At 37.9% G+C, this 22,526-nt stretch overlaps 1 protein-coding gene across 1 annotated transcript in view; it reads right to left on the bottom strand.

Annotated features, from left to right (window-relative positions):
- Positions 1 to 5,087: 5,087 nt before the first annotated feature.
- Positions 5,088 to 22,526, bottom strand: part of FGB (fibrinogen beta chain) — a 17,760-nt gene continuing 321 nt past the window's right edge. The window contains exons 2-10 of the mRNA XM_088828430.1: positions 21,712 to 21,783; positions 12,683 to 12,703; positions 9,937 to 10,128; positions 9,282 to 9,465; positions 7,887 to 8,114; positions 7,254 to 7,367; positions 6,770 to 6,895; positions 6,274 to 6,559; positions 5,088 to 5,675 (exon numbers count right to left, since the gene is read on the bottom strand). Of these exons, the coding sequence (XP_088684556.1) occupies positions 5,444 to 5,675; positions 6,274 to 6,559; positions 6,770 to 6,895; positions 7,254 to 7,367; positions 7,887 to 8,114; positions 9,282 to 9,465; positions 9,937 to 10,128; positions 12,683 to 12,703; positions 21,712 to 21,783 (1,455 nt within the window). The 3' untranslated portion in view covers positions 5,088 to 5,443. The remainder of the gene's footprint in view (positions 5,676 to 6,273; positions 6,560 to 6,769; positions 6,896 to 7,253; positions 7,368 to 7,886; positions 8,115 to 9,281; positions 9,466 to 9,936; positions 10,129 to 12,682; positions 12,704 to 21,711; positions 21,784 to 22,526) is intronic.

Genomic DNA, 22,526 nt, shown 5'->3' with positions numbered 1-22,526 from the left:
GGTCAGTGATCTCCCTCTTCATCAGCTTATTGCTGAGGGTGGCTACATGCTGATTGCAACAGGGCATTCTGGAAAATATTTGCTAAATCCACCTTTGACTCTATCTGCAATAGGTCTATGACCTTGGGTTTGTATGCCTACATAAGCTCTTGCAAAACGGCATTAAAACTATCTCCTTTTAAGAGGTAAAGCAAATGTAGCAAACAATTGTTTAATCTAGGTGAAGGGCATAGAGGTATTCATTAAACTGTTCTTATAATTTATTTGTAAAAGTGAAATTTGTCAAATAAAATGTTGTTGGAGAAATAAATATAATTTAGTCAAAAGACAAAGCCAAAAAATACATCACCTGTCGTTAGGAGAGAAATGGTACAATGGTTACTATTCTTACCAGTTAAAACAATTTGCATAAGTGTAAGACCTAGGAAATAAAATACTTGAATAAATAGAATCCCTTGTACTGCAAGGAGATCCAACCAGTCCATTCTAAAGGAGATCAATCCTGGGTGTTCATTGAAAGGACTGATGCTAAAGCTGAAACTCCAATACTTTGGCCACCTCATGCGATGAGTTGACTCACTGGAAAAGACTCTGATGCTGGGAAGGATTGGGGGCGGGAGAAGAAGGGGATGACAGAGAATGAGATGGCTGGATGGCATCACCGACTCGATGGACATGAGTTTGAGTGAACTCTGGGAGTTGGTGATGGACAGGGAGGCCTGGTGTGCTGTGATTCATGGGGTTGCAGAGTCGGACACAACTGAGCAACTGAACTGAACTGAATTGAACTGAATATCATGCTCCTGATTGCTGTCTTACATACCTAAAGAACAGTTAAAAATTCATATAAAAGATGATTCTTTTCATAGAAAACTGGGGAAAGAAACTCTCAAAAGAAGATAGTCAAATGGTCATTAAACATTTTAATATCCTGTAGTTGCACTAGTAATTAAGTATGTGAAACTTAAAGCAATTGTCACTGTTTTAATCAGCATTCAGCCTTCATGAAGGAGGAGAAAATAAAAATGCAAACACCTCTAATTCTGTGTGCCAAAATTGGTACAATGTGTGTAAATTCTGTGTGTAAATTGGTACAATGTTTATGGAGAGTTATTTGGCAATATTGTAATTTAAAAGCACTTAGAATACCAAAATTCTTTATTTTCTCTAGAAATTCTGCTTCTAGGAATTTATTCTAGAAGGAAGTATATAAAAACGTATAGATAATACAGATTATATTTTACATGCAAAAATATGCTAATCACAGCATTGTCCTTATTATTAACAAGGTCAGAAAAATCTAAATGTCTAATGAGAGACATTTGTTTTAAAAAAGCGAGTATGTGGCACATGATGGAATATCATATGGCCATTAAGAATCATATAGAAAAGAACATTATAGAATATTAAGTAACATGAAAAAATTTCTGTGACACAATGTGAAAACTTAAAGTTCTAAAACACGCACAGGATAACAACAACAACAAAAATCTATCAAGATATTAATTGCTTCCCTGTTGAGTGCTGAAATTATAAATGATCCTACTTTTCCCTGTATTTCACAAAACATCTAATGTAATATGTACTACTTTCATTATTTAAAACCATAATTAGGGTCTTCCCTGGCTGTTCAGGGATTGTGACTCTGCACTTCAAATGCAGGGAGTGCAGGTTCGATTGATCCCTGGTCAGGGAACTAAGATCCCACATGCGAATTTGTGTGGCAAAAAAAAAAAAAAGCAACAACCCACAATTAATGTTAAAATAAAGAGAATTTATTCCATTTCCTAGGTTTAGCCATAATACACCAGTACACTCTGAGCTGGTGCAGAGCTGCAAGGCAGAGGAAACTCAAGGAGGGATCATCAAATCACATGGCACAGTGTGGAGGATGGATAGTGTTCAGAATCTCAGCTTCAGTTCTACATACAAAAAGATAGGTAGCATCTCTCATTTGTTTCTACACCTCAGAAAAACTAAAAGTCCAACTAAAGAATCACCCGAGACTGATAGATACCAGAGTAGAAATAGTGGTTCTAGTATTTGGGGATCATGTTGCTAAACCCAAAGTGGGTCTTAAACATAGGCAGTGGTTATCTGTGAAGTCACGTAGTCTCAAAGATGACCTCTTTCTCTAAATATTGCCTCATAGTCACCACTTGAATGGAAAAAGTGATAAGAAAGACAGGAGTCTCTGGAGAATGCAAACATAGCCTGACTCACTTCTTCTGAAGTCCAGCCACTGATCAGAATCTCTTGGGGTAATTTATTTAAAAATATATATTTTTACAATCTTCCCATGTAGAGACTCTGCTGCAAAAAACCTAGGTTGAGACCAGGAACTCTGTGTTTTAAATAAGTTCTGCAGGTTTAGATGATCATTGTACATGGTCTTTTGGTGTGCAATGATTAAACAGAAGTGTTGGCTCAACTACTGTGGTTTGTGATATGTTAGATAATCCATGTTTTTGCCCCACATATGTTCATCTTAAAAAACAAGGCTTTAGTTATATTAGTTATCTGTTTTTCCTTGGTTCCTAAATGCAGAGGAATGGGAAGTTTACGTCCCAAATGCATATATCTTTCATAGTTTGAACAAACTATATATGCCGTGCTGGGTTTAGTCACTCAGTTGTTTCTGACTCTTTGTGACCCCAGGGACTGTAGCTCGCCAGGCTCCTCTGTCCATGGGGATTCTCCAGGCAAGAATACACTACTGGAGTGAGTTGCCATGCCCTCCTCAATTTGTTTTATACTTTCAGTCTTAACTGTATAAGAAATATGTTATAGTTCTCATGCCAAAATATGAGATTATTAATTTCAACTCATTTTTTTATTATCTTAATAAAAGTCATGAGCTAAACTTTTTAAATACTGTTTTATATACTCTAACTAGGAGACACTACCTTTTGACTGTATTTAAAATTTTAAAGCTTGAATGGGCAAAAATCAGATATGTAACATTTCTTACCAAATGATACCTTCAGTTCAGTTCAGTTCAGTCACTCAGTCGTGTCCGACTCTTTGCGACCCCATGAATCACAGCACACCAGGCCTCCCTGTCCATCACCAACTTCCGGAGTTCACCCAAACTCATGTCCATCGAGTCGGTGATGCCATCCAGCCATCTCATCCTCTGTCATCCCCTTCTCCTCCTGCCCCCAATCCCTCCCAGCATCAGGGTCTTTTCCAATGAGTCAGCTCTTCGCATAAGAATGCTTATTTCTTTCTAGATAGATATTACATATTACTTAGGTGTGATCTCCATGTTTCTGATACTTGTACATTAACTAAGAATTGACCATAGGGTTATCTACTTTAGTGGATTTTAATCTGTGGCTTTACTTTAAACTCTAGGAATTCACTCAGTCCTGAGTACATAAGGGGATTGAGCAAAGGTCTGAGGGATATTGTACCTCCCCATCCTTTATTTCGTGGGCTTTTGCTATACTCGGTCTTGCTTAAAAAGGTCTACTTTCAAGTATTTTGCATACTGAGTTTCTATGTGTGCCTTTTTTTGGAAAATGTGTTCTACATTATAAAAGGTCTATCCAAGACCTTAAAGAAAATCCTAAAGGAAATCAGCCCCAAATATTCATTGGAAGGACTGATGTTTAAGCTGAAGCTATAATACTTTGACTACCTGATTTGAACATCTGACTCATTGGAAAAGACCCTGATGCTGGAAAAGATTGAGGGCAGGAGGAGAAGGGACAACAGAGGATGAGATGTTTGGATGACATCACCAATGCGATGGATATGTGTTTGAGTAAACTCTGGGAGGTGGTGAAGGACAGGGAAGCCTGGCGAGCTGAAGTCTATTGGGTCACACAAAGTCAGATGTGACCTAACAACTGAACAACAAGATCTTAAAAATATAAGATTTATATATTTTAATATATATAAATGCATATATTATATAGTATTTATAAATTTATAAAAATCAGACTTTCTGACAGATGATTCTGGAATCAAAGATTAATAAGAGCTCATTATTAGCAAAGGAGAAAGATATATAGACCTAACAAATGGCATTTAAAGTAAGCCTTGAAAATGAACAGCAATTTGTCAGATGATATTGGAGGAAAGATGCTGTTGACAACAGGAGCATAATATCAAGCGGCCCGACCTTTCCTGGAATGGTGAAAAATTCACTGTGACAAGAATGTAGATGTCTGGTGAAGGGGGACGGGGCAGAAGACAGTGCTGGGACCAAGTAACAGACCATTTTCACTTCCAGCTAAGAAGCCTGGATTTGAACACTTAGATAACAAGCTAACATTAAGCAGGAAAGTAACCTGGTCAGAATTTTCTATGTTCAGCACAATTTTCTATTTTTAGTACACTTAATATACTCTACTACATTAATTTATTATAACAGTAACAGCTTGAATATAAGTAGGGATGGGACAGAACTTAAGGCAGGGAAACCGGAAAAAATGTAAGGTTGACTACGATGAGGAGTTAAGAGAATGATGGCATTGCCATGATATAAATGAACATCTGCTTAGATGCAGAGATGAAGAAGACAGGCTTTAGGACAATGCTTCCATGAAAATCAGTGGCAATGATACTGCAAGAGGGAGGGAAGCCAGAGAGTCAGAGGGTTGTCCCAGGGCAGATGGAGAATACAAAGGGAAAGAAAACTTGAGTTGACATACTCATTTCCCAAGAAGTTGAAAGAAGAGAAATCTACTTCTGTTTTAGTTCTGTTGTGACCATGTGAAAATCAAAAACCCAGTTAAGGCCAGTAGGCCAAATTTCCAGGGACAAATGCTGCTTGTTACCTCACTGTTTCCCTCAAAAAATAAATGGAGAAGACTTGACTGTGACTGTGTTCTTGGTCTCTCTGTTCTGCAAGTCTACCTCCCTGCAGAGCAGTGATTTTTCGTGAAGCAGAGTAAGATGCTGAACCTTCAGGGTGTCACTGTCAGCTCATTACCTGCTTGAGGTTGTGAATGCTTCTCTTTGCTCACAGGTTCAAAGCCTGTGACCACAAGTGACCATGTGGATTACCAAATAAGACAACATTAATTTATTGTAACATAAACTGGTTTAATGATTAAATCTTTTTAAGTTTTCTGTGATAGATCTTACATAAATAAAAAGAGGTTCAAAGTAGATTTTAAACACATGGTTTTACTTCAGTTTCTCTTCCTAATTTGAAACTTCTCACAATCCACAGGAATGGAAATTATGAACACTGACTGTCTACAGTCATCCTTTTAGTTACTTCTTGGTACACAATATAAATGACAAATTTGAAAGAAAACCATGTGCTGTTTTTAATGTCATTTGTCCTAAAAACTTTTTCTGAAAACTCACACCAACTACATTTTGATAGGTTGAGAGAGATATAAGGTACGAAAAAAATTTTCTGATAACATGATATATAAAAATTGTATTACATGTGGAAGAATAACACTCTGTGTGTGGGGGGATACTATTGCTCTGGGAAGTAAGGCCTGATCTTCATGGACATCTTCTTCATAGAGTACCAGGAGCCCTGCCAGTTCATCCACACCACTCCGTCATCTGTGCCGTGCTTTGCCATGTCCCAGGTGTATGTGCCACCCCAGTAGTATCTGCCATTGGGATTGGCTGCGTGGCATCGGTTATACCACCATCCACCACCGTCCTCTTTAGAACACTGCTTTCTGGGATCTGTAGTTTTCCTGAAAGGAAATTTGTCTGGAGTTATTACAACTGCAGTGCTCTCAAGTTATTTCTTTGCAAAGCCCACAGAGGAGTGCTGGGTGCAATAGTCCTTCCCTCTGATTCTATATGGAAAGTCACAATAATGCGCCAAGGGCTTTCTGTGCCCTACAGCAAGAAAAGGAGGTAATTGGGCCCATGTGGCAAATTTGTCAATATTCGTTATGTTATCCTGAAATGACAGCTTTCAGATTTCTTAGTGTTACAGAGTCTTGGAAAACAAAATGGAGGTTTCAATAGACACAGTCCAAGATAGAGATACAGAAATCTATCTAGGTACTCACTACTCAGAAAGTAACTGTGCTCAAATTACAGTTGTATCTTTTATGGTCATGTAACGTTGGGTAAATTACTTAATCTTGCTACTCTTCATGTGTAAAATGAGGATAGCAGTGGCAACCTTATAGCTGCAGTGCTTCAGAGAGAGCTCTGTACAGTGGCTGGCACACAGGAGCTACCCAAGAAAGGAGAGTCACTGATCACGTTTGCTGTCATTCATGACCCCAGGCAGCACCATGAGCCGCCGCCCTGAAAGCAGGGGGAAGCAGCAGCACGTACCAGCCGTCGTTGTCTCTGTCGTAGGTGCTGAAGAACATGCTGTTGTGGATGGTCATGGTCCGGTTTTCTCCCACCAGTTGAGAAGCCCCTTCTATGAGGGCATTGCCGGCTGTTCCTTTGTATTTGCTCACTGAGAGTTGATATTTGTTGGCCTCATTCTGTACAGTAAATCCTTCATAGAGTGCCATCACCTTATCGCCTTTCCAGTCCTCCATTTCAATCAAAAGCTTTGTGGGTCCCATATTGGTAAGCTGGCTAATTTTGTCATTTCCAAGCCAATACTCACCTAAAGGAAAAAGAAAATAATATCTCACCGAAAATAAAACCTTTGAAAGCAAAAAACTGCCTTTCCCCTCTTATCATTAGCTTTTATGCTCCTTTTATAAATTCTTCTTAACCTCCTAAAACTCCTAAAAGCAGACTACCAACACTATATTTTTTAAATGGAAAAAAATCTAAATAAAGAATGATCTTATTTTGTACTCCCAGTTGTTACCTGGTATGCCACAGTATTTTTTCCCTTCTGCATTGGTTGCAATATTTCCAAATCCTTGTTTATATGGATCCCATTTCCTGCCAAAGTCAACACTACCATCTTGACGGTTCTGAATTACTGTCCATCCTTTGGTTGAAAGAAAAAAAATAACACATATTAACCACCAGCAAATAATGTCCCTTTGGGGGCAATGTCTGACTTCCTTGTCCATTTAATTTATGCCCACTGATATTTAGTGCCCTTAAATAGATATAATAAGGAAATAGATGTGAAAGGAAAACTTGCAAAATCTTTGAAAACTACAAATGCTTTATCTTTTACTCAAAACTGTGAATCAGAAATATTTTATAACTTCTAAAATATCAGATTGAATTCCAAATCAAATGGCTCATTGTTAGTTTCGTTAAAGCTAGGTTTTATTTCCTGGCATTTTATGGTATCAGAATAATTTCAGCATAATAGTCAAAAGCTATCAAACACGTACCTCCTTTTTCTGTTTTCATATCACAGTATACTCTGTATGGTTTGCTAGAATCATCAGGCTGAATGAGATACATTTCAGATGTTTCACCTCCATTCCTGATGATTTCCTCACATTCTGCAACCATAAGAGAACAAATTATATTCAGGGACTACAACATCATTCCTTTGTATTTAGTCACCAAGTTTGTAAGATAATTGATTACTAAGGACTGTTTTATTTTAGACATTTGAGGATAAATGTTATAGAAACTGAAGCTTCCTCTTACTAAAAATCACACTTGGTTTCAAGGAATCCTATCTTTCAAGGGAGTAAAAAAGCCCTTTTCCAACTTTTGTGTCCTGATATCCATAAACTTTCAGAACACATGTGATGGAGAAATCCCTGCATCTATGCATGGTGCCCATCTATTCAAGCAAGCGTGTCCATTACACCCATTGAGCTACCAGCATCATTACGCTGCTTTCTACTCTTGAAAAACTGGCGAGTGCATTAGGGATGCTGGGGATATCTTCATGATGTGCTGAGATGTACTTAGGATCTTTTGGGGAAAATCCACTGAACTTGCTTTAGTTCTCTCATTTTTAGAGAGTGAATTCTTCCGTAACCTTGTAGAAATATGTTTTAACTAGTTACCTTTGCCAGACACCACAGGAATGTTGCAAGTGACAGTACATGGGGTGCGGCAGTATTCCATCTGAGTTGAGACATCTGATTCTAATTTTTGTATTTTGCTTCTCAAATTTTCCAGAATTGAACGGAGCACACGAAGCTTGGTTGGGATATTATTGTTCACAGTCTCATCTATATATAACTGGTGCTTTTCCAGATGTAAGGAGTACTCGTTTACTACATTTTCATTATCTGGAAAAATGAAATTGGTTAGCATTTTTTCTTGACAAAAAACTAAATGTATTCAACTATATAATCATGATTTTGATTTTGAGAATAAACTAGACTCAGACATTGGGCAGTCATGATATGTAGTTGTACTTAGGGGAAATTATTTGGTCTATGGCATACATATTTATGTATGTTAATTTTAACATATAGTCTAGTCACTACACTAGTAATTTACCTTAGATTAAGGTAAAAATTAAGCCTAATGATATATTCAATAAGTTGTTTATTTATTTATTTGATAAGGAAAAGAGGAGAAAGCAGTAATTAAGCCTTTCATCTCAGAAGTTTAACATCTTATGGAGTAGATACACTTGATTTACTTATCCATCTCACATAACTGCAGCAGAAATACAAAAGAAATATACAAGAGAAATGCCATGATTCCTTTGAAGAAATGTCCAGATTTGGGTAGGCTACTCCCTGAGACATCTATGCCCAGTTCACTCACTAGCTGATGCCTAACCACCAAGCCAATCGCACTCGAAATTCAGATCTCAAGTTTCAAACTATTGGATCATTATTTGCAATTCAATTGAAGATATCATCCGTTCCGTTCTGTTCCGTCGCTCAGTTGTGTCCGACTCTTTGAGACCCCGTGGACTGTAGCCTACCAGGCTTCTCCGTCCATGGGATTCTCCAGGCAAGAATACTGGAGTGGGTTACCGTTTCCTTCTCCAGGGGATCTTCCTGACCCAGGGATCGAACCCAGATCTCCCGCATTGGAGGCAGACGCTTTAACCTCTGAGCCACCAGGGAAGCCCGAAGATATCATAGACACACATATTTAAAATGTCAAAAGTTAAATCTTTAAATGGTAAATTTTCATTCTGTGGATATATTGTCTTCAGAGTTATAAGTTTCTTATTGAATAAAAATAAGGACTCACAGTGAAAATTTTCACAGAAAATCATCCTTGCTGATGCCGGACTGGGAGCTAGAGTTGAATAGTGCTTACGTAACAAGCTGCAGGTGAGGAAGCCTAAGTGAGGACCTTGGGGTAATCAGGCTCATACTGAACTACCCAGGCTCATCTAGAGACCTGGATCTTCTCAGAACTGTGCGTTCCCATGGCACTCTGACAGTTTCAATTTTGTAATAGAATCAAACAGAAACCACAAGGATATCTACCTTGTACTTGATTCTGCCTTTCTTTCCACATGTTTTTTAGCAGAGTTATATACTGAAAGGTGGAAGAAGAGGTCTGGGAAACAGACTCCACATTATTACGTAAATCTTCTACGCTCTTTCGGACCGGTCTTTCCTGTTTTACCAAAGTATCTTGCAACTGACATCCTGTAGGACATAACACACCCTATATACAAAGAAAACAGCCAACATCAGATGTAGGATTGAGGCAAAACAAGCACACAGTGAAAATGCAATGATATCTTTCACCAATATAAAGACTTGCAATTTGATTTTCTTTATACAAGGCCAGAAGGTCTGGACTCACCATTATAATTCTCTGAAGATTAAAAACAATCCTTACCACAGAACAACGGTAATTAGCATGAGAGTATTACCACCCGAACAAAGTGAGCAAGTACGAAGGAGAGGCAGCATCCTGGGTCCTGATTCGTAGTCTTGGTTGCAGACCAAAGAAGACTAGAAAAGCACCCTTAGCCCAAGGCCCAGAAGTTTATGTTCTGTATTTACATCCCAAAGAAACAGACAAAATGACAATGACGGTAACACGGGTCAGTGCTCCCTCAGGAAGACACAATGAATACGGGCTTTCTCCACACGGAAGGCCCACCGCGGACAGAGCCATCCGTGCACCCACCAGGTCCGGGTCCGCGTGCAGGCAGCCATCGGCGTCAGGGGGCTTTCTCTCCACTTTCTTCTGGCGCAGAGCTGCTGTGGCGGGACGAGCCCGATAGCCACCTCCGCTGATGGGAGGGGGCACAGGTCTCAGGCTGGGAGCCTCTTCCCTCCTCTTGTCATAGGGCCGGTGACCGCGGACATCCAAACGTAACTTCAGGGTACCAGGCAGAAATAAAACGAAGAGTGTTGCGGAAAACTTGAGATGTAGTATTCCAACAGTCTCATTTTATAACTAAGGTTACTAAATGATGATTTGCTTAAGGACCATCAACTGACTAGCTATTGTTGGCAAATCAATAGGTTCCTCAGGTCTCTTTAGTAAGAGCAGAAAGAAAAACAGTGCAAAGAGCTATTGTATCCTGAGGAGTTTTAAAAAGAGTCCTTAAAAAAAGTTGCATCAGATAATGAATAGCAATGAACTCAGATTCCTGAAATCTATACATTAGAACACACAAAATACTATGAAATCTATACTGTCAGGAGGAACAAATGTTCTCAAGTCACTTGGATTACTAAATTCCAGTAATTATTTATCACTTTTAATTTTTATGAATTGATTAATTTCGCTAGCTCTTAACAATACTTAAGTGGCAATATAGATTTATTAAAAACAATTGTATTTGTAATAAGACAACAATTGACTCTAACACATTTGTAAAGGAATAAGGTATTCTGGAGCCAGACTGCTTGGTTTCAAGTCTTGACCCACACCACTTTCTACTTCTAAAGATTGTGGGCGAGTTACTTTATCTCTAAAATAAAGGTAGTCATAGTATCTACTATATAAGATGATTTTAAGAATTAAATGACTTACTGCATGTGACACCCTTAGAAGAGTGCCTGGCACATGTTAAGTTCTCATTATTATCTTTATTGCAATCACACATAACAGTAACAGATACTACAGAGTAAGTGACTTTTCCACTCTTAACTCCAATCTTATCTTCAATTAACAAAATTGTCAAATCATTCTCATGAAATTTCTTACATGATTTCTTTATCAAATGCCATGATTTTCTCATTTAAAATAATTATTTCATTTAAATAATTCTTAGGTTATGTGCATTGCAATTAAGTTATTTGCTAATTAAAAACATAACATTAAAAGATAGTGAAGTGGAAAATATGCAATACAATGCAAAAGTGCTGGCCTGGATTAACTTTATTATCATTATATGGTCTTTGTCAGTAATTACACCTTTCAGGTAGAGAAGGAAATGGCAAAGTACTCCAGTATTCTAGCCTAGAGAATTCCATGGGTAGAGGAGCCTGGCGGGCTATACAGTCCATGGGGTTGCAGTCAGACACGACTTAACAACTAAACCACCACCACAACCACCACACCTTTCATTTTCAGGGTTTAATTAAAAATTAACAAAGGACTAGATCTGCACCAGAGACTGAGCTCTCTAGCTATCTGGTGGGTCTAGAGGTCATTGAATGAGTCTATTTAGAATTTTATTATCATTTATTCAGTAAGAGACAATACATTTAGTAGGAGAGTGCTAGGCTTTAAACCTGGGCAGATTGGTTCCAGATTCCCCTACTTAACTTCTGAAATTAAACTACAATATGTTACGTGTAATTGCAATAAAAATAATAATGTATGAAGATTTGTAGGAAATATATATTGTTTAGGAGACATGGTCCCAGTCAGAGATGGTCTGTTTTAACAGAAATTTTATGAAATGTGATTCATCTGTTTATTACAAATCAAATTATAACAGAAGAAAAGTACTTTCTTTTTTTTTTTTAGAAACAGTTTATTTTCCATAGAGTATCATTAGAAAGGTAACAAAGGTGATCTAGCTTTACTAGAGAACAAGGAAATGAAAAATGTTTAAAAGAAATTATATGGATATTTACGTTTATGAAGACCACTTATTGAAATAACTATAGAAAATCAAGTTGGAAGGATGAATAAGTAATAATCTCTGTGTAGATTAGTCAGTGAGCAGGAATGTAAGCAGTGAGCTTAGCCTACTGCTTTATAAAAGTTGACTCTTACAAATTCTTTACATTTTTCTTACTTAACCCAATTAACCATATAACTATCTTTTTATATGTACACTTTGATAATTAAAAGGAGCTATATATTATTTCAGGAGCTATATATTAGGTTCCATTTAAATTCAACAAATGATCCAAAATGAATCACTTCATTTAATTACTTCATTCACTGTGTACTTTTATTTCTAGTGTGGCAGATACTATGTTATATATAAGTAATTAGATCAGGAGTCATCTGATAATAAAATTTAAACTCTTAAAATGTCATTTTTCTAAATGTATTTTTGTATTTTGACATCTGCAAACCAGTAGCAGTCATACTTGAGGCAAAACTATTCTATGAATGAATAAACTAAATGGAGTGCTGTATTTCATAACCATTAACAATAACAATATATAAATTTCTCAATAAAAAACAATTTTTAATCTTCGATCACAGAATGTGATCTATTTTACTTTTAGATTTAGTTCACAATTTTCATTTACCAATAGCCAATAATTTCAGGAGCTATGTATTACCTTCCTTCACCAAAGAGCTACCCAGAAATTACAGCTTTTTTCTTTTAAATAACTGCTCTTTTATTTTACAGTCTATGAAATTTTCAAATTTTTGTTCTTAAATTGTAATAACATATTATTATTGAATGAAAACCATACTACTCAGGACAACAACAATCAAGAAAAACGCTTCTTACCTTAGTTCTATCATCTTCTACCTGGGAAAATAAAGGTGATAAACCAGAAAATGAGAAATTATTATTTTGCTTTTATGTAAGAAATACTATACAACATTCTTTAAATAAAATAGGTCCTAGAAATTAACAATTCAATTTCATAACTAAAATCAATGCTAATTTCATTAAAATAAATATTTAGATACAATTATGATTTGGTTATATATTAATAGTAAGAATATAATAATATGTAAAGTCACCTCGTCATAGTCAGTAGGCTGCTGGGCCTGAACTATAAAAGCACACAAAAGTAGCAGTAATAGATGTTTCATGGTTTTAAATTTTTGTAAGTTCCAAGAAATCATCCTTTGCTCTGGACTTAACTGAGAGATCTTCAATCCTATATATACCTGAAACCTCTGTTAGTGATCCCTTTTCACATGGTTACCTTCCTTAGTTAACATTTAATTTTTTGGTTCACTTGTTGACTGAACCATTTTATCCCTTAAGCAACATCTTCCCAGCAAGACTTATTTACTTGTCATACAATTGTTCTCTGTTGGCCAAGTTTGATAACCCCAAAGTTCCTCAGTTCATTTAATTGGACAATATGATGGGAAATTGGGACATTCCTAAAACAGCTGTGTATTACATTTCCTGTAAATTAATGTGGATGCTACACAGGCTCCCAAAGAATGTGTAAAGAAAAAAATACTTTTAATCTGAGCACAAAATATTGGCACTACTTACAAGGCACCCACTAACACTGTGAACTCACTAAAGGTTTACCATAAATGTTGTTTGGAGGTAATCCTGTAATTTAGTTTTTGAAAAGGCCACTAAACTCAAAAATTACATTACCATATGTTCATCTTATCTTTCAGACATTAATCAGAATAGCAAAATTAATATTCATGCCTTATGTTATGACAGACAAACATCAAAGAGAAAATATAGTCATTTCTTGCTCTAACCAGTTTTCATATTTTGTTCTTTATTGATACATTAAAATTTTCAAATAATTGTAAACTGTATTAAAAGGATGAGTAGATTACAGAATCCTAAATGAAAATCATTATTATGGTGATTGGATAAATATTTAAAATTTATTTTTATATTATCTTTCAGTTCAGTTCAGTTCAGTCGTTCAGTCGTGTCTGACTCTTTTCGACCCCATGAATCACAGTACGCCAGGCCTCCCTGTCCATCACCAACTCCCGGAGTTCACTCAAACTCTTGTCCATCGAGTCGGTGATGCCATCCAGCCATCTCATTCTCTGTTGTCCCCTTCTCCTCCTGCCCTCAATCCCTCCCAGCATCAGAGTCTTTTCCAGTGAGTCAACTCTTTGCATGAGGTGGCCAAAGTATTGGAGTTTCAGCTTTAGCATCAGTCCTTCCAGTAGGCCTGATATCCTTTAGAATGGACTGGTTGGATCTCCTTGCAGTCCAAGGACTCTCAAGAGTCTTCTCCAGCACCACAGTTCAAAAGCATCAATTCTTCAGTGATCAACTTTCTTCACAGTCCAACTCTCACATCCATACATGACCATTGGAAAAACCATAACCTTGACTAGATGGACCTTCGTTGGCAAAGTAATATCTCTGCTTTTTAATATGCTATCTAGGTTGGTTATAACTTTCCTTCCAAGGAGTAAGCGTCTTTTAATTTCATGGCTGCAATCAGCATCCGCAGTGATTTTGAAGCCCCAAAAAATAAAGTCTGACACTGTTTCCAGTGTTTCCCCATCTATTTCCCATGAAGTGATGGGACCAGATGCCATGATCTTTGTTTTCTGAATGTTGAGCTTCAAGCCAACCTTTTCACTCTCCTCTTTCACTTTCCTCAAGAAGTTTTTTAGTTCTTCTTCACTTTCTGCCATAAGGGTGGTGTCATCTGCATATCTGAGGTTATTGATATTTCTCCTGGCAATCTTGATTCCACCTGGTGCTTCTTCCAGCCCAGCGTTCCTCATGATGTACTCTGCATATAAGTTAAATAAGCAGGGTGACAATATACAACCTTGATGTACCCCTTTTCCTATTGGAACCCATCTGTTGTTCCATGTCCAGTTCTAACTGTTGCTTCCTGACCTGCATACAGGTTTCTCAAGAGGCAGGTCAGGTGGTCTGGGATTCCCATCTCTTTCAGGATTTTCCACAGTTTATTGTGATCCATGCAGTCAAAGGCTTTGGCATAGTCAATGAGGCAGAAATAGATGTTTTTCTGGAACTCTCTTGCTTTCTCCATGATCCAGTGGATGTTGGCAATTTGATCTCTGGTTCCTCTGCCTTTTCTAAAACCAGCTTGAACATCTGGAAGTTCATGGTTCACGTATTGCTGAAGCCTGGCTTGGAGAATTTTGAGCATGATTTTACTAGCGTGTGAGATGAGTGCACTGTGCGGTAGTTTGAACATTCTTTGGCGTTGCCTTTCTTTGGGATTGGAATAAAGACTGACCTTTTCCAGTCCTGTGGCCACTGCTGAATTTTCCAAATTTTTAAAACAATGTTATTTTAACATTAGTGAAGACTTCATTTAAAGTGAAAAGAAAGTGAAAATCTCTCAGTCATGTCCAATCTATCAGGGAAGCCTTCATTTACCTACTTTAAATAAAAGTTCAGACACTAAATGTGTCCCATTTCCTTTCACGATTTCCTATAAGTTAACAAATGCATCTCTCTTATCTTTTCATTGTTATTTTGCAATCAGGATTAACAACTCTTACAAGAATCAACAGGAAAACCAAAGCCAGCAGCATAAATCCTAGCAAGTGTGCTGCTTTACTGCATTTTCTGGGTGTTTGGTATGGAAAGTGAAACCCTTGTCATTCAGTTTTAAGTGATTTTATTAAAAAGATCCAGCTTTGGATCTGAAGAGTATTTTTTTTTTTAAGAGTATGTTTTAAATAATGCTTAGAAACGGACTGCTGATAATGGAATGAGACACTAAATTTCTTTCTTCTCTGGACAGCTTAAGTTGCATTCCTAAATCTTTTTAACTCAGATTTATAGAATCAAAGTATTGAGTTTAAAATAAGAAAAATAGTTGACTGAATTTTTCCAAATTTACATCTCATTCATTGGGTTTCCCTGGTGGCTCAGATGGTAAAGAATCCACCTTCAATGCAAGAGATCTGGGTTCAATGCCTGTGTTGGGAAGATCCCCTGGAGAAGGGCATGGCAACTCACTCCAGTATTCTTGCTTGGAGAATCCCATGGAAAGAGAGCCTGGTGTGCTTCAGTCCATGGGGTCACAAAGAGTTGTACATGACTAAGAGACTTTCTTAGAAGAATACACACTCTGAGGAAAACAGATGTATGTATGTGCATGTTATTTAGAATAAGATGCAATAATACTTTCCTTCAAAATGTACCTGAGAAAGAGTCCATTTTAACCATCTGGACAGGGTTTTAATGATGTCAGACTTTTGCTGGTTTAAAATGATTGACTATGTTAAGAAAACTAAAAATGTTTTTTCTTTTGAGGTAACATTATCACATGATTACTTCATTTTCAAACACTGACATTACATCAACTAGCAGTAGAACCATTATTTAATTTCCAGAGGTCTGTCAATTTTTAATATTCCTTCTAGTATATTACAGTACCTTGTACCACATTAAAGTGAAAACTCCTTTACAGTTTCACTTTTCTTTTCTGTTCTGACAGGCATTCTCACCATCATCACCAGGAAAGTGAAGGAAGCTACTAGAATGTACATTTCATAAGACTGAGACTGAACATTCAGTCCACAAATAGCTCTGGAGGGCTTTCTATGTGACAAGCAGTGTAATAGAAGCTGAGGATACACTGGTGAATAAGAAAGACATAGTAGGCATTTGATTAAAAAAATCATAGAATGAGTGAGTGAACTATCTTTTCACTGAAACAGGCCTCAAATGCCAAATTCTAATAATCACTTATTTACTTTAATTTCTAGAAATGATGAAACTGTGGCTCAGAGGTTAAGAACTCAATGTGTACTGGTACCAGGACTTGACACATGTCTGTCTAATCAGACAGTTCACACTCTGTGCCCATTACAACATATTGCTCAACAAAATGCAAGCATGGTAAAGAATGGTCTGTATCTTTTGGGTTTGCTGTTGTTGAATTGGCCGGCCATTTTTTTTCTTGAGACTGTAAGTGCCTGTCTCAGACGGGCACTCCCATCCCTACCCTTTCTCCTACATTTTCATTGTAATATGTGAGTATGGGTCAGATATTCATATCTGTGTGAGAGGCATGACTGATGGAGTGGTAATAATTATGAGTTTAAGCCTAGTTATTGCTAGAGTTTTATTGAGTTTTATACAGCTATACTAACACTTTAAAGTGTGTAATATTACACAGTAAATTACTATATTTTCAATGAGAACAAATACATTTGCAGAGATTCTGCTTACTAAAATACTTCATTTTTTTAATACGTTGATGCCATTGGTGGAGGAGGAAGGGAGTACTATTTGTTCAGTTATACTTTTAGATCAATAGTGCAGGGTTCTTCGTAGTAGCTGATCCCCTTATGTAAGTCAAGGACAGTAAATCAGTGACAGAGAAAACAGAAATAATCCGTCCTGCCCAGCAGCTCTCTGGCAAGAAGGGTGGACTTGCCGGCACGGATCATCAATGCATTTGTTGTTGATACTTTTACAATTCAAGTCAGGCCCAGTAATAGCACACAAGGCAATCTGTGTTCATCAGATGTTTATAGAACAACTACCTTATGCTAGAGGCCAAGGATACTTTGGTCACCAAGATAGACAAGTGCCCTGTCCTCATGAAGTTTTGTGTTTAGAGGGGCAGACAAAAATAAAAAACTGCTTATATGTGCTGAACCTGAAACCCTGTGCCAAAGCAGGGGAAATGTGAGGCTTTGGGAAAGTAACTTACAGACCCAAACCTTCTTCCCAGGGAAAAATGACTTGAAAAGTCTTCTGGACTTGAAACTTGTGGTTTGAGTGACTATATAGTTATATCAGACACCTGGCACATAATCAGCTCAGTTCAGTTGCTCAGTCGTGTCCGACTCTTTGCGACCCCATGAATCGCAGCACGCCAGGCCTCCCTGTCCATCACCAACTCCCGGAGTTTACCCAAACTCATGTCCATCGAGTCAGTGATGCCATCCAGCCATCTCATCCTCTGTCGTCCCCTTCTCCTCCTGCCCCCAATCCCTCCCAGCATCAGGGTCTTTTCCAATGAGTCAGCTCTTCACATGATAAGTTTTGAGAAATATTAATATCCGTTTAACTAGTTTTTGAACAAAGAATGAGTGAATGATTGAATGAACAAAATTAAATACTGATTCTCTTTGTTTAAACAGACACAGGCTTTGAGAACAATATTAAATCATTGTTAGTCTCTGTATGATCTTTTTGTTTGTTTGTTTTTTTACCATGAACCACAGTTTGAGAACCACTAGCCAAGGAGAAATTAATACTGAAGACTTGGACCAGCGCTTTGATAGGCAAGCCTGAGACCAGGGTGACAGTGACAGCCATGATTGGTTAGCAATGGGAAAGCACATTGCAGGGAAGAAGGGTAAGATAGCTCTGTCTCCTGTGGAGAGGCTCCTTCTACTGATTTGGTCAGTGTCAATTTGCTTTTCTTAAGGAAGCTGATAGGCTTCCCTGTCAGCTCAGGCAGTAAAGAATCTGCCCACAATTTGGGAGACACGGGTTTGATCCCTGGGTTAGGAAGTTCCCCTGGAGGAGGGAATGGCTACCCACTCCAAAATTCTGTCTGGAGAATCCCATGGACAGAGGAGATTTCTACCGAGATTTAAAGAGTCAGACATGACTTAGTGACTGAACAAGAGCAACAGAAAACAAAGGAGGCTGATACAGATCATGCGATAAGGAGACAAGTAGGGCATTTTTCTTTCAACACAACGCGGATCACGGAGCTGAAGAAGAGACAGAGATGCTGTTTTACTGCTGTCCCATTAGACTCAAAACCACAATGGTGTGACAACCATTTTGGAATTTGGAATGCTACTCCCTTCTCTTGGAATGACCCCTAAAATGCAAGAGTGCAGCTCCTGTGGTCCTGTTAGTATTGTGATACCTTGACCTTCTAGCCATAGGTGACTGCGTAGGGGTAGATCCCTTACCCAAGCCAGCCCTATCAGCTTCTCTTCCCCAATTTCATGTTTATGAAGGAAATAAGCTAAAAAAATAATCAGGCTGATTGGTTAGATGTACATTCATGGCAGCATTCTAGAGAGAAAGTCTACCAACATCAGCAGCAGAAGTCATCAAAACTTCTAAACTTAATCATTTGACTCGTCTACCAAATCTTTGAGACACCTAATTTCCTTTTAAATAGTAACCCCCCCCACCCCCCCACCCCTGCCCGCCACCATTATCTTTCTGAAATGGCTTCTGGGGTGTGCTGAACTATTTCAAAGGGAAAGTTAAGATCAACTGATTGGGAATCAAGCTGGCTTTTTTTTTTTTTTAAGAAAAGCATAAATTGTGCATTAGAAAGAGAAGCTGTGTTTTCAAACAAAGCAATAAATCACTTAAGTATATATAAAAGTATCAGCACTAAAACTCTGTAGAAAATGAAAAAAATTTTATTTGGAGTATTTTATAACATTAAATTTTTTTTCATTATTTAATAACAATGTCTTGAATTAAATTAATAGTATTTTCAAACTAACCTGGTGGTGCAGTGGATAGGAAACTGCTTGCCAATCCAGGGGACATAGTTTTGAGCCCTGATCCAGGAAGACTGTACATGCAGCAGAGCAACTAAGCCCGTGGGCCACAACTACTGAGCCTGAGCCCTAGAGCCTGTGAGCTGCAGCTACTGAGCCTGAATGCTACAGCTACTGAGCCTGAGTGCTGCAACTACTGAGCCTGAGTGCTACAGCTGCTGAGCCTGAGTGCTGTAACTACTGAGCCTGAGTGATGCAACTACTGAGCCTGAGTGCTACAGCTACTAGGCCTGAGTGCTGCAAATACTGAGCCTGAGTGCTGTAACTACTGAGCCTGAGTGCTACAGATACTGAGCCTGAGTGCTACAGATACTGAGCCTGAGTGCTGCAAATACTGAGCCTGAGTGCTGTAACTACTGAGCCTGAGTGATGCAACTACTGAGCCTGAGTGCTCCAGCTACTAGGCCTGAGTGCTGCAAATACTGAGCCTGAGTGCTGTAACTACTGAGCCTGAGTGCTGCAACTACTGAGCCTGAGTGCTACAGATACTGAGCCTGAGTGCTGCAAATACTGAGCCTGAGTGCTATAACTACTGAGCCTGAGTGCTGCAACTACTGAGCCTGAGTGCTACAGCTACTAAGCCTGAGTGCTGTAAATACTGAGCCTGAGTGCTATAACTACTGAGCCTGAGTGCTGCAACTACTGAGCCTGAGTGCTGTAACTACTGTGCCTGTGAGCTGCAGCTACTGAGCCTGAGTGCCGCAGCTACTGAAGCCGGCGTGCCTAAGAGCCTGTGCTCTGCAACCAGAGAACCTGCTGCACTGAAAAGCAGACCCACTCACAGCCTCTAGAGAAAGCCCATGCAAAGCAACAAAGACTCAGTGCAGTCAAAAATAAATAAATAAAATTTAACAGTATTTTCTGTAAAATGTGCCGAAGATTAGATCAATGACATACAGACATTTATAAATTTGAGTCTTCATAAGGTATATTTTTATTAATTAAAATCTTTTTATGCCCTTTCATTTTTCTCATGTCTTGAATATTTTTTCACTTATTGTTGCTATAAATGAGATCTTTCCCCTGTCATAAGTTTTAGCTGCATATATAAAAGTTACTGACTTTTAACAGAGAATAAAGGGATCTCCTATACTGGTGAATTAAAAAAAAAAGAGCTCAACTAATAAAGGGAGACTTTCCTTAAAATTTGTACTATAGGCTTCATCCAAAGAGACTTAATAATATACATTAATAAAGTATTCACCATGTGCACTTTTGCAAATAATCCTACATTTATGAAGCGCAGCACTGACCTCTACTGCTCAAGTAAGGCAGCTCTGGGTATCAGCCAGGACAGGGTTGGTTTTTTTGTTTTGTTTTGATTTTTATTGGAGTACAACGTTGTGTGACTTTCAGGTGTACAGCAAAGTGAATCTCTTATTGATATACACATATCCACTCTTTTTAGATTCTTTTCCCATACAGGCCGTTACAGAGTATTGAGTAGAGTTCCCTGTGAACTACAGTAGGTCCTTCTTAGTTATCTATTTTAGACATAGTAGTAAGCATAAGTCAATCCCAATTTATCCCCCCCCTTACTCCCTGGTAACCATAAGTCTATTTTTTCCATCTGTAATTCTATTTCTATTTTTTAGGTAAGGTCATTTGTACCCTTTGTTTTAGATTCCACATATAAGTGATAGATAGCACTTATTTGTGTTTCTCTATCTGACTTCACTCGGTACACTCTCTTCACTCAATCACTAGGTCCATCTATGTTGCTCCAAATGGCATTATTTTGTTCTTTCTTATGGCTAATATCCCATTGTATATATGTACCATGCCTTCTTCATCTATCTTGCCATAGATATATTAGAATCTTGTTTTCTTTTCTGTAATTTTATTGCCCTGTAACATCGTGTTCTTTTATATAATTATTTCTATCTATAGGTAAGTTATACTCTGATTTATTTTCCAAGTATATATTTTATATTACAGCATTTCCTTGCAAGGGCTGCCATTAGCTGCCACTGTTATTGAAAGTCAGTTCTTTAGGCCAAGTGAAGTGTTAGTCGCTCAATCACTACCTATTCTTTGCGACCACATGGCCTGTAGCTGGCCAGACTCCTCTGTCCATTGAATTCTCCAGCCAAGAATATTGGAGTGTGTAGCCATTCCCTTCTCCAGGGGATCTTTCTGACCCATGAATTGACCCAAGTCTCCTTCACCACAGGCAGATTCTTTTACCGTCTGATCCACCAGGGAAATGCCCTTAAAGCCAAACTTACACTCAAACTCAGAGATGATTGTATTTTCAAATACATGCATGATCTTAACGTTTATAACGATTTAAAAATTAATTTCTAAATGAGATGATCAACTCACATTACTATACTTTGATAGCTCTTTCTCCCTCTTAAAGCAGGGTGCTCTGGTGACAAGATCCGTGGAAACTGCCTATGGTTAAAGAACAGGAGAGCCAGTAAAACGTTCGTCTATTCAAACTTGCAAATGTCCAGTTCCATCAATTTTCCTTCTTACCTAGAAATATAGGTACAATGATCACAAACTGCAGTCTAACTGGGTATAAAACAAAATGCCCATCTTTTGGCACCAGTCTGTATATATTGATACATAAAATATGCTTTGTCTTCAGTTGTGTTTTTCTTATACCAACTCTGACCAACTGTACCCTGGCATTGTTGAAGCCACATTTATCATTGGATAACTAGGAAACAAACAAGAGTTACGCCAAGAATTTTGAGAGATTAAATAAAAAAACCTGTATTATTGGAAAATAAAGGAAATGGCCAAGAGTTCTGAAAGACTTTAAAAAAAATGTTAAATCTATAGAAAATAAATCTGAGATTTTGCCACAAAAATTTCAAAGATTTTTGCAAAATCTTTTGCAAAATTTCTCATATTGAAACTGTTCCAACGAGTGCTTAATGGACAGTGTAAGTGGAATTGTTTCTGGGCGCCAAGAATACAAAGACGTCTAAAGGCTTTCAGCCAATATGAGTCAAATAGCACAATCAGGCTACGTATGTCACGGAGGGGTCCCCTCAAAAGGCGGCAAGAGCGTGTAAGAGTCTTCCCGCGCTCTCCGAAGTTCCCTAGAACTGTTAGTTCGTCTGAAGAAATAGCATTAACATTCCAGAGAACAAAGGGCAAGCAATCACAACCCTAAACCAACGTAT

The sequence above is a fragment of the Moschus berezovskii genome, chromosome 19, assembly GCF_049115385.1.
Source record: "Moschus berezovskii isolate FMDL1 chromosome 19, NW_MosBer_1.0, whole genome shotgun sequence".
Lineage (NCBI taxonomy): Eukaryota > Metazoa > Chordata > Mammalia > Artiodactyla > Moschidae > Moschus > Moschus berezovskii.
Note: the sequence above shows the minus strand (reverse complement) of the source record. Positions and strands in the feature narration are given on the sequence as shown.